Source organism: Lonchura striata, chromosome 2, assembly GCF_050655825.1.
Source record: "Lonchura striata isolate lonStrDom1 chromosome 2, ASM5065582v1, whole genome shotgun sequence".
Classification (NCBI taxonomy): Eukaryota; Metazoa; Chordata; class Aves; order Passeriformes; family Estrildidae; genus Lonchura; species Lonchura striata.
The window spans coordinates 147,905,422-147,917,521 of record NC_140704.1 but is presented as its reverse complement, the minus strand read 5'-3'; the positions used below and the strand labels follow the sequence as shown (position 1 = coordinate 147,917,521).

At 35.9% G+C, this 12,100-nt stretch overlaps 1 protein-coding gene across 2 annotated transcripts in view; it reads left to right on the top strand.

Moving 5' to 3' along the window:
- Positions 1-12,100, top strand: part of ADCY8 (adenylate cyclase 8) — a 117,239-nt gene that overhangs the window by 70,640 nt on the left and 34,499 nt on the right. Inside the window, exons 6-8 of one of the 2 annotated variants that reach the window (XM_021542360.4) lie at positions 1,020-1,178; positions 5,166-5,436; positions 10,733-10,930. In XM_021542360.4, the coding sequence (XP_021398035.1) occupies positions 1,020-1,178; positions 5,166-5,436; positions 10,733-10,930 (628 nt within the window). The remainder of the gene's footprint in view (positions 1-1,019; positions 1,179-5,165; positions 5,437-10,732; positions 10,931-12,100) is intronic. The other variant, XM_021542361.4, reaches the window with a different exon arrangement.

Here is a 12,100-nt window from a genome sequence, read left to right as displayed (position 1 = left end):
TGAAAGCTCAAGCATTGAATGCAGAAAGCAATTTACCTTTTTCTCCTCTACAGAGGATCTGTCAAGGTCATTACTGATGCATCTGAGGCAATGGCAGTTAACTTCAGAGCAGAGAAATAGAGCTGTTTATTCTTTCCCTGCTCTGTAGTGTGATCTTGCTGTGCTTCTATTGACTTCAGTGACTGTAGAGATGAGGCCCTTTACAGAGACACAGCAGGTTTATAAACCAGCAGTAGCAATGTGCTTTTCCTATCCTGAGCACACAATTTAAAGATTAATGAACACAAGCTCTAACACTATTTCTGGTGCAAACAGTTTTTGTCACACAAACAGAACTGAAAAAGCAGTCTCTTAATAAATACACTCATTTGTGTTTATTTTTGAGAGGTGAAAAAGTCACCACCACCCCACAGATTTTAAACCCACATAGTTGTCATGACAGAGCAAATGGTGTTCTGGACAAATTTAATGAAGATAATCATTTGACAAAAAGAAACTCTGGAAAATCCAAATCAATAAAATAATATTTTTTTAAAGTTGAAATTAAGTAAAAAATACACAAAAATATAAAATAATAGACAGGTTTGATGAAAATAGTTCCTATTCCTGAACCATGCTTATTGTTCCTGTCTGTTCCATGCTGTTCCAACAGTTCTGTACTTCCTGAACCTTTTATAATTCCAACCTAAAGCACTCAATAAGTCAAACAAAATATTTTCACTCAGACATCTTTTTCACTCTCTATCATTCCCTTTCTGTCTGATTGAAATAAGAAGTGTGCCACTGAGCCATGCATGCAATTAAGTGCCTAATGATAACCTGGCTTTTAGAATAATTTTATCACTACTTCTACCTCTGCTATTTAGAAAGTTCTCTCTTCGTTTTACAGGCTAGACTGCATTTTACAGCTAATTGACATCATATTTTATATCATACCCTTTTCAAAATTATATGGAAAATTGTGGCATATATTTTCAAAAGTCTGGTCTTTTTCTTTCTTTGTGTGTTTTGTTTAACAGATATGTCAGATCAAGAACAAAGCATGACATTGACATGAGAATAGGGATTCATTCTGGATCAGTCCTGTGTGGAGTGCTGGGCCTGAGAAAGTGGCAGTTTGATGTCTGGTCATGGGACGTGGATATTGCAAACAAACTCGAGTCAGGTGGAATTCCTGGGTAAGGCAAAGTGTATTTCCCCCAGTCAGGAAACACTGCCAGCACATTACACTGTTAACCTTGCCAAGAGATTAACTGTCTTACATGGTTTCATCAAGTATGACCTTTTTTATTGCTATTTTGCAGTTGGCAAGGATTAGTGAGGCTATAGGCAAAAAAGGTAGAAATTGTTTGCTTGTAGAGCCATTTGAAAAGACAAGACAAAAATATTCATTTTTCTTTGTTACCCTTGATTTTCTCAAAATGATCAATTTTTTGTTTTCAGCCCTTATAGTCCTAAGAGGTAGCCCAAATTTTCCAGTTAGATGTTGACCATTCATGAGATTTTTCCAAGCTTCATTCCCTCACATTTTTCATTTAAATGACACTAAGAGATACAAAGCTATAATTTGTATTATTTCATAATGCACAAACTGTGGAAAGAATTATGTGTTCATGTGTCAATAGTCTAATAACAAGTTGTTAGAAACAGCAGGATCTCTGGGAAGTCTTTTAAATAATTTGATGCTTTAATAGAAGTTTTGCAATATTTATCTTAACCTGTCTATATGTGAAAATGTATGGTTTTCCACTAAAAATAACCTAGTTTCTTTCTATGTCTCAGTGTCTGATGTGGCTGATTCACCTGAAAGTTGAATGTAATTTCTGCTTGATTTGGCTTCTATATCCTGCTAGTTTGGAAGCTACAAATCCTAGCTTTGAACAGTAGTGATTACAGGAATCTTCTGTTCGCTTTCAGTTCCACCTGCCATTATTGAAAGATGTAGAAAAGATCACCTAGACAATTCCAATTTTAGCCATGGAATTTGGGAAGCAATAGCAGCAGCAGACATCTTTATGTGAAAAAAAAATCTAAATGGTGCTGTCACCTTGAATGAAAGAGATTTTAAGTCATCAGAACTGAGTCATGTGCTGTCCTCCCTATACACACATCAGGATCTGTCAGAGCTGTCATGTTCCCAGGAAATTGGAAGGAAATTTGCTTCATATATTGCAAATGCAGGCCTATCCAGAGTTCTACATAGTAAACCTTTATTGTAATATATATTCTAAGAATTAGTAGAAAATTAAATTCTGTATGCTTTGAGAACAACTTCTGTACTCTGCATATGTCACCCATGTATAAAATTTCTGAAAAAATTTCATTGTCTACTGCTTGTCCCACATGGTAGCCCCAGATGACTAAGGATGCTTTGTTCACATGAGCGAATTAATCATCTAAGTTTCACCATTCACACCTGCAAAAAGCCGAGTTTATTGCTGTTAATGTGTGCAAGTTGTGTGGCTATTAATGAATGACCTAGAAAATGCACAGCTAAAATGCTGTAGATAAAATGTCTGGCAGGTTTTCAGTCTCTCAGAGCAGAGTGATTTCCTGGTATCAGTGTGCCAGCAGAACAAAGCCTGTATATGACAGCAATGAACCAAGTCCCTCAGAATAGTGATTTACATCAGTTTGCTAGTGTGCAGAGCAGATTTAATGGATCAGTTAAGTTAATTTCATCCTCTCTTTACTTCTCCCTGTAACCAGCATCCAAATCCCCCTACTTTTTGTAATACTGAAGTTATTCCCATTCCTAGAGCAGCTTCACCAGGAAAGCTGCCCTGGGGTTATGAGCAGTCCTGTTCTCACAGTTTAAAATAAGAGCAAAGATGAACTGCATCATTTTCCTGAGGGCATAGTGGAGAGATACAGCTGAGGATGGGAAACATCCTTTCACTCACTCTGAGAGCAGGAAAGAAGAAGCTCAGCTCTTCCCCTCAATGCCTGCCTGTTCCCCTTGAGCCCCCATGAGCACGGTGCTGCAGGGAGAGATTGCACCTGACAGAAGGAGCATAAACCAACAGACCAGCTGCCATGGGAGAAGGCAGTTAGGAGCACTGAGAAAAAAATGGTAATTCCCATTTTTCCAAGAGTAAAAAATGTGTCCAAAACACCTGAGAGGAAATCTTGTGATCTTGTAATCAGTGACATTCTTCTACCAGGATTCCATTTTCTCATAATTTTTACTTAGTATATCTAGTTATTACTCTCCAGTACTGAATTGCATGAATCCTAGGTAATAATTAATTTTGCAATGATGTCACAATGACAGGTATCATCTAACACTGTGAGCCTAAGATGCTTTCAAGAGTAGGTCAGGCAATACTTTTTGACTTCAATACTCAGGTTCCCAATGTACTGTATTTGTAGAAAATTAAAAGGTATCTTTCCACATTTGAAGATTTTTTAAGTACAGTACAAAAGGTGAAGCCAGAAAATACTTATAATCTGCCCACTATTTATTAGTATTTGGCCCATTTAAGGATATCACATTAATAGCTATCTCTATACTCTGGTAAAGCTGCTATCATATCCATCATAAAATCCATATTTCAGGGCTTTATTTCCTAAATTCTATTTGTTGAATCTAAAGAGAGAGATAGTCACCTTGGCAACTAGTATATCACTTTCTCTTTCTTTTTTATTTTTTTTCTTTAGTTTTAGGTTAGTACTTTATTTAAATCTATTTAGCCTATTTGGATTTCTTAGAGCAAGGAAACTCATCATCTTTCTGAGGTCACATGCTTTGCTGTTTAAGTCCAGGCCAAATGTTGCTTATATTTGAGAAACATTTTTACTTGGCTTTATAATGAGTTTTACTGATTTTTCATTGCAAAATACTACTAATCTCTGTGATCATTATAACAACACAACTTTAGAAACATATTCAAAACCTGGGAAGAAGCAGGGAAGTTGAGACAGCCTAAAAAACTATTGGGTTACAAATTTTTGATCTTTTAATTAGATGATATTTAATGCTCCACATGGACAGTTTGTGCCAAGTTGTAATACTCCTGGGCACTTCATACTGCTTAAATACAACCAGCACTTTATTTTCTAGCAATGCATACACATCATAAATGCCCTCATAGTCTTTTATTCCATCAAAATATTTTGCAGTTCAATTCTGTATTGGCATCCTTTGAGTTACAGAAAGAAGTTCCCAAGGGGTGTGCTAGGACCATTTCCTTCACAGGAGAAAGCCAAATTGTGGCGCCTGAGAAAAGTAGTGCAGCATGTGCCATAGAGAAAGGATCAAGAATTTCAGTTCACTGTGAATTTAGGAATATGTATGCAAGTCTGTCTTTCAGAAAGTTACATACATCCAAAGTTTAAAAAATCAGCTGGTGTAAAGAGTCCACAACTCTTTTCTTTGGCCTAGATAAATGCCTAATTAACAGCTCTTACTGCATTCATGATGCTGCATTGTCCAGTATAGTACAGCCAACCATGCTGATGGGTTCTAGAGGTGTCTGCAATTTTCCTACATGCAGGAACTTGAAGACTCCTTAAAAATGGTTTATCTGGAAGACATCCAAATTCCTATCATACTGTTGCAAAATATTAACTCTTTTTCATGTAATCTCTTAAATTCAGCTTCACTTTTGACAAAGTTTATTGAACTCATTGTTTAGTCTTGATAGAAATGATTACGTTGCTTGCCTTTGGAGAGTTCCCTTATTTCCCTAATTTATTTCAGGTGCAATTAGACTACTAATTTCAAATTTCTAAGCTAGCTCAGGAAACTGAAGGAAATTAAACACCTTCACATAAATTGCTCTGATACCTACCATTTATTTTTCTCTCTACATACTTCCCGGAAGTACAGTTTGCTTTCCCTCAGAAGAACATTTTACTTGGGAATATCTCCCATTTAACTATTAACTATGAGCAAAGGTATCAGGTACAAATGTCAAAGTTTTTCCTGTGACAGGACTTTGTGCATTAATGACATCTTATTGATGTAAACATGTCTTGAGATTATTTGACCACAAAAAAAAGCTCATGTTTTTAAATGCACTACTTAATTTTCATTGTTTGCAATAGAAAGCCTTCTATTTATCCATGATGTTAAACAATGTAGAGTTCAAAACCTCCTTCTAACCTATGTGTAGTAGAGCACAATCTACTACAATTTGCTACTACTTATTTCACTTATTCAGGAGGATTCATATCTCCAAAGCCACTCTGGACTGCCTGAATGGGGATTATAAAGTTGAAGAAGGGCACGGCAAAGAGCGCAATGAATTCCTGAGGAAACATAACATTGAGACTTATTTAATTAAACAACCCGAGGAGAGTCTGTTGACTTTACCTGAAGATATTGTGAAAGAGGCTGTCAGCTCCTCTGACAGGAGAAACAGTGGAGCTACGTTTACCGAGGGATCCTGGAGCCCTGAACTTCCATTTGATAACATAGTGGGAAAACAAAACGTAAGTCAAACTTCCTTTAATGTCATTGAGATGAATGCATGATTGAGTGCACTTCAACAATGGAGGCCTCAGAGGAGGCAACTTCATCTTTAACCTTTATTCTAACGTGTACTGTAACAGCAGAGGATTGAACAAATAGTTTCAAGGCAGAAAAAATCATGTAACTAAACTGGGAAAATGCCAGTGAAGCATAGATTTTGGGTTATTTGTTTTTTTCTTTTTCCCAGATGAAATTAGATGTCTCATGGCTTAGCTTTAATTGAACCACGCCATGAAGAAGTAATTAAAAATAAATCTAATGTTACTAAACTAGTTGGAACATTCTAGTCAGAGTATGTATCTCATTACATAGCTTCACTGTAGGGCTAAAGAGATGAGGGAAAGGGCATTTTCCCATAGGAAAACACGTAAAGTAGTTTATTGATATATGAGAGAAGGGGGAAAAAAGCACCTTGTTCTTATTTTCTCATTTTTGTAACAGTAAATATTAAAAACTCATGTTCTAAGATACAATTAAAGTTCACTAGTAGATGAGTTAGACTGGAAGGACATCTATAGCTAAATAGAAATATGAGATAATAGAACTTCTCCTGATCAAATATTTTCCAAAAGCACTGCATGACTGATTGCCAGAAACCTGGGAACCAACAGTTCTGGTACAGTAAAAAAAATCATTTTGTGAAGTCTGGTTGTTTAGAGGAATCAAAGATGGAAGGGTTAAAATGCCCTCAGACTCCACTCTTCTCACTGCACTTGGAAGATTGATGAGTCTTTATGATGCAAGGTCAGCTGAAGTTTTCTTTCATTTTCTTTGAGGGATCTGTAACGACATCTCTTCTGCCGCACATCCTTATTCCTACTTGTCTGAACCGTCTGTTGAACCTTAAGCATTATTGTGTGGAGGTCTTGCTTTTGTCAACCGTCTTCTGCTTCTTACAAATGTGCTCAGAAGTGATTAAATTTCACAATCAGTCAGCCCACAGCAGTGTCTTCATCTCTTCAAACTGAATTTGAGCATGGCAGTTTGCTGTTATATAAAACACCTGTTTTATATATGTTCTGTTCGTCTGTGTATCTGCATGTACACTGCCTTACAGTATTCTCTATATTTTGTTGACCTGTCTCTATATTGTCATTTCATTAGGAATAGAGATATGGGTGCATGATGCTGTGAATCTCTTGTGATCTTTCTCTATTTCTTTCCCTTTAAGATATTCTAATTTCTATAGTCCAAAAAAATCTGTGCAGAGTAGGCTTTCATTTTTTTGGTCATTTTCTCAGCTAAACCTGGCCTTGATGCTAACAAAAACGAAGAAAAAAAATGAAAGATTAGTGGGTTTATACAATTATCGATCAACTCCTAGTGCTAGTAAAAAGGCCTTGAAAGTAATTGAAATAGGCATAGCTTAACAGTCTCTTTAAAACTTGTTTTTTTTTTCTTATGGTAATAAACAATCTACTTTTAGAACAGTTTCTCACAGTTTTTTGGGTTTTTTTAAGGATTTGATATGGTGTTGGGAAAAGCTGTAATTTTATATAACACAGTTTAACAATAAGCTTTCGGTGGAGACAAGATTTTAAAAATCTGCTGTTCTATGTATGATTCAATTATTATGTAATTCTTAATTTACAGTTGAGACAATAGGCAGTATTGCTCATAAATAATGTATTTTAGCTAAAAAATGCAATGATAGATTTAAATTATACTAGGATGTAGTAGCATTTTCCAGAGGTGTGTCAGTCTTGGACAGAATAAGCATTTAATAACACTAATTAAGCAGCTTAAAGGTCACTGTCAGCAGCAGGCTTTGAGAATCGTCGAAGCAGCAACCCAGCAGTGAATCACTCTGCATGTTTGAATACTTGCCAATAGAATTTAAATTATTTCTTTACCCAACACAAATTACAGCAAAATTTGAGCAATTGATCACACGTATCTCACTTTTAACTCTAGTGATGTTAGGAAGCATGTGAAAAGAAATCTCTGGAGTGTTCTTAAGCCAAACTGAAATTTATCCCAATCCACACTCATTACCTCAAACTTGTGTTCTATGAGCAGCCTGAATCAGTGAATTGTAGATGTGTTTATGTGAGTAAGACACAAATAACCACTTTTTATATAGGCAGTCACAGATATTATCAACAACTACAACTACAGCCCAAGTATCACTATGTGCTCTTGCTCTGATCGTGAGGTAAGCCAAGAGTGCGAGTTCTTGTCTGAAATTCAGGTATTCCCAATATAAATGGAGGTTTCTGTTATTGAAACAAGTGTCTGGGCTGCTTTCATAAAGCAAAGAAAATTGGAGAGAAGTTACTTTATTTAAAAAGCGTAAAGGCCTCCTCCTCTAGAATGAATTTATGGCTGTTTAAGTTGGATTTCTTCCACGTACCTTACAAAAGGAGTAGCTGAAAGCATAACATGGTCACTGGATGTGCTGGTGGAGGCACCTGATGGACCTGTCAGGATGTGAATTAGGGAAAAACAGCACATTAAAATGTGTCTTCAGTAGGTGTATCTTAGTAGTGGTTGCAGTGAAGCTTAACTGTGAGCACAGAAATTATACTAAAAGCCTGCCAAGGTGACAGACAAGTCCAAACAAAAGGGTGGAAATTAGTTCAAAACGAAGGTACCCACATGTTACAGCTACCCCACCGTTATTGTTGCTATTTCTGTGCTGAGATGCCCCAGCACTCCCCAGCAGTTTTTAAGCATTTGACCTTTTGTTTTCCTATTTCCTTCCAAAACCTGATGCTTGCAGTATGAAAAAAAATAATTTTAAACCTTCCTAAGGTTTTCTAAATGGCACAGATTAAAAATTTTCCTTATTTATAAAATGTGTCTGAAGTTGCAGTTTTATTATTTGTTTTAATTCATCTTCTTTCCATTTCAGATGTGAGTTTGGTTAGATTTTTTTTAACAGAACTTTGTGTTTGTTCCTGTATGATGAATGGTTATTGTCAGCTTCAGAAAACTTCAAAAGCCCATTATAGAATTCATAGCTGTGTCTTCCATGGAGCTGCTCACAAAAGTGTAGGAGAGATAATAGCAAGAATCAATATTTCTTTGTGCTTGCATAAAGAAGTCTTAAGAGATGCAGAGCAAAGAGGGGGAAAAGAGACAAAATGTCGTTAGGACTTATTCTTGAGACTATAATTTGTATGATTTTTTTTTATTTTTTTTAATTTCTAAATACAGAGAAGCAGTTTTCTAAAGTATGTACATGTATATGAGAGAGAGAAAATGATGAAACACAAATATGAATTTCATTGTTATATTGTGAATATAAATGCAAATTCAGAGTCTATTTTTTCAAAATACTACAGGCACCATGGCCATAGTGGTGATATTATGTGATGTTCATCTACCATGAGTTGTAAAACACTTCATACATTCAGCAAGAAGACAAGCCTTCATATCAACCACAGCTAAAAATAGAATTTTAACCAAAATATAGTCACTTACTAGGATGAACTGAGATAATTTGCATTGTATAAATAAAACTAAGTGCTCATCAACAGAAGCAGAAATACAAGGTAATTCTGAGAAATAAATTTACACACCACCATCTGATATGATCTTACCCTTTAACAGGGACTTCAGACACACTCATGCCCATTCAGCCACCAAAAATTGATAACAGCTTTTCTTCCTAGCTCAGTTTAATAAGAGATAGGAGTACTTAAACAAAAGTAGTGTCACAGCATGTAATAATATAGCATTTATCCACTTGCCTTGATTGTTTCCTCCAAGGCCAGGATATGAATTCAGACATATCTAGAACCTAAGCATGAGAAAAGTTTCTTTGATACTGTTTTTTTCTCCTAATGTTGATAATAGTTATTTGCTTGACAGAAGAAGGGAGGAATCAAGTAGAGTGTCATCCCAAACCTTCTCTACTGAAGTCTTTTTTTTTTTACTAAACAAACAGGAAAATTGCTTTTCACTTTGAAACAGAGGGAAGATTTTCTGCCTTTATTTTGGGATCTTAAATTACTGTTAATAAAATGGGATATGAAATACTATCTGTGACTACAGAGTACATCAACTTGATTTTAGGATTGTAAGGAAAGTTGTCACCTGGGCTTTGGCAGTGGGTACTTGAGACCCTTCCTGTGTTTTAATGTGCTGGCCAAGATTCATTAGAATATGTTTGTTTACTACAGTTTGAATATAAAGAAGTGAAACCTCCCTATAGCATTTGCCCAATGTAATCCTGTGATACGAAGAAATTGGCTTTCCTGGGGTATCTGGTGACAAAATATCCTAAGCTCCTGTTTCAACAATGCCCAATAGGAGATAGAGCTGAAGGTCTTTTTAGGAAGGACCTATGGAATAACTTTTCTCAGGCCGAATTTTATTTCCCACCCAAAATAATGCTGAAATGTCTGATTCTATGATGTATGAAGGTTCACATCCTTTCCATTCATTAACATTTCTTAACCCTTGGGAATATTACAGTGGTAGTTTCTTTTCCCATTCAAGTGGGAAAGAGCTGCTTCACTGTGGTTTGTGTCATGAAATGGCACCATAAAATGGGAATGAGTTATTCTCTTTATGAAAGCAAACTCTAACTCTTTGCTGAAGATGAAACACCCTTCATGCTATATCTGCTAGAATTCTTTTGTGAAGCAAAAATATTTTCATTTTTTTCTTTTATTAGTCATTGAAATACCAAAGGAATAATGCATTTGAGATGGTATTTTAAATACTAATATGAATTACATTTAAATTAAATCATATAGTCTAACTGTAATGTAGATTGGCTGAAATATACCAGTAGTGAAGAAGAACATATTATCTGAAAACCCATGCTGAAGTAATCAGAAATGTCACCTTCTTCACTCCTGACTTCTTGATCTGTTCCTTAACTACACACATCCAGTAACTTTGAGATAAGAAAAACTTCACTAGTCCTGCGTTGTGGGTTTTGTTTTCTATGGCTTCCATTCTTATTTATTAAAACACACCATTGAGTCAGATATCCTGCTGTGATTTTGGTGTGTACTCCCCTCATGCATGCTTTAATAATTAAATATCATATTTGGAAAGTGGAATATAGTCCTAATGCTTTGTGCAGCAACAAACCTCCCAGCCTGTAAAAAATAAGGCATTAAAATGCTCCCCTTAATGTACTGTATGTGTCTAGTGGAACAGAGTTACTATTTTACACTTCTATAGATTTCATTGAATGAATTGCATGGAATGGTTTGCAGTGCAACATGAACTAAAACATTGCATTTTTAACCCAAGGGGACCAGCAGGTTTATTCTGTTTGCATGTGCTTTCCCCTAGACTCTGGCTGCCCTAACAAGAAATTCAATAAATCTGCTTCCAAACCATCTTGCACAAGCTTTGCATGTCCAGTCTGGGCCTGAGGAAATTAACAAGCGAATAGAGCACACCATCGACTTACGGAGTGGCGATAAATTGAGAAGAGAGCATATCAAGCCTTTTTCACTGATGTTTAAAGACTCCAGCCTGGAGCATAAGGTAGCTGGGGCTTGGTAGCTGCATTATTCACAACTCAAATTGTAATAAATGTTCACTGAAGTAGAAAAGCTGTAGGTTCTGGCTTGTGTTGGTTTTTTCCTGCTTTCTTTTTCTTTTTCATTTTGTTTCAGTTTTCAAAAGGTGGGGCTGAGCTAGAGTTCATAATACACAGTGACATGATGCAGGTGCTATAATGCTGAAATGATTGCATTTCGTTGTTGGAAAATATGTACACTGAACAAACTCATTTTCTGAAAACAGCAGCTACTGGCTTGGTTGAACTTTGTATTGAGTACAAGGAGTTTTCTGTCAGATGACAGGTTACTTTGGCACTAACAGTAATGGAGCACATTAAAAAACTTACATTTCTATTCAAAAAATATATATCTATATTTTTATAGATATGTTCCTTCCATTTAGTCATAGAATCCCTCTGATGTCCTCTATGCAGCTGCAATATTTATTTCTAGTCAAGAGTAATTTTTTCAACTCTCTGTTTTAAACATCCTTCTTAAAAAACCTGTTTCTAAGAGCTAAATATGGTTCCTGTCTTTGCTGCTTCTCAACAGCAATATGATCTCATTAACTTCTCTTTCAGACTACATCCAGACGTAAGTTATAAGTTTTAAAAGATAAGGTAATGGGAGAACACTCCTTGAAAGCTGATGGCACAGGGTGAAGTTGCACAGATCTCAAATAATTTCACTGACTTTCTTTGATAATCTCATATGCTATGACAGTGCAGCAACAGCAGGTCTGCAATACTATGTGCACTTGACTGAAAGGGAATAAAAATAGCGAGGAATTGAAAGCATGGAGGCTCACCTCTCCATCATCACTCTAACTTCCAATGGAAAACAGACATTTTACTTGATTTATGAGAGACTAGGCCTCAGCAAGACTGATTAGTGAGAGTTATGTCATGACAACTGGAAAATAAAAATTCTGCTTGAAGTATACTTAAGCCCTTATTGCACTAGTAATCTTGTAGAAGAAACAACAAATGTTTGCTAAAACAGAAATACAAAATTGCATTTCCTCGTGAGGATATTTACACTGAGACACAAGGTAGAATCCCCAAAACCAAATTATCCACAAATAATTATCTGCTGAAAATGAAAATGTGAAGATACTTCTTTCAGGGTAGTCATCGTGCAAAGCTGACAGGGA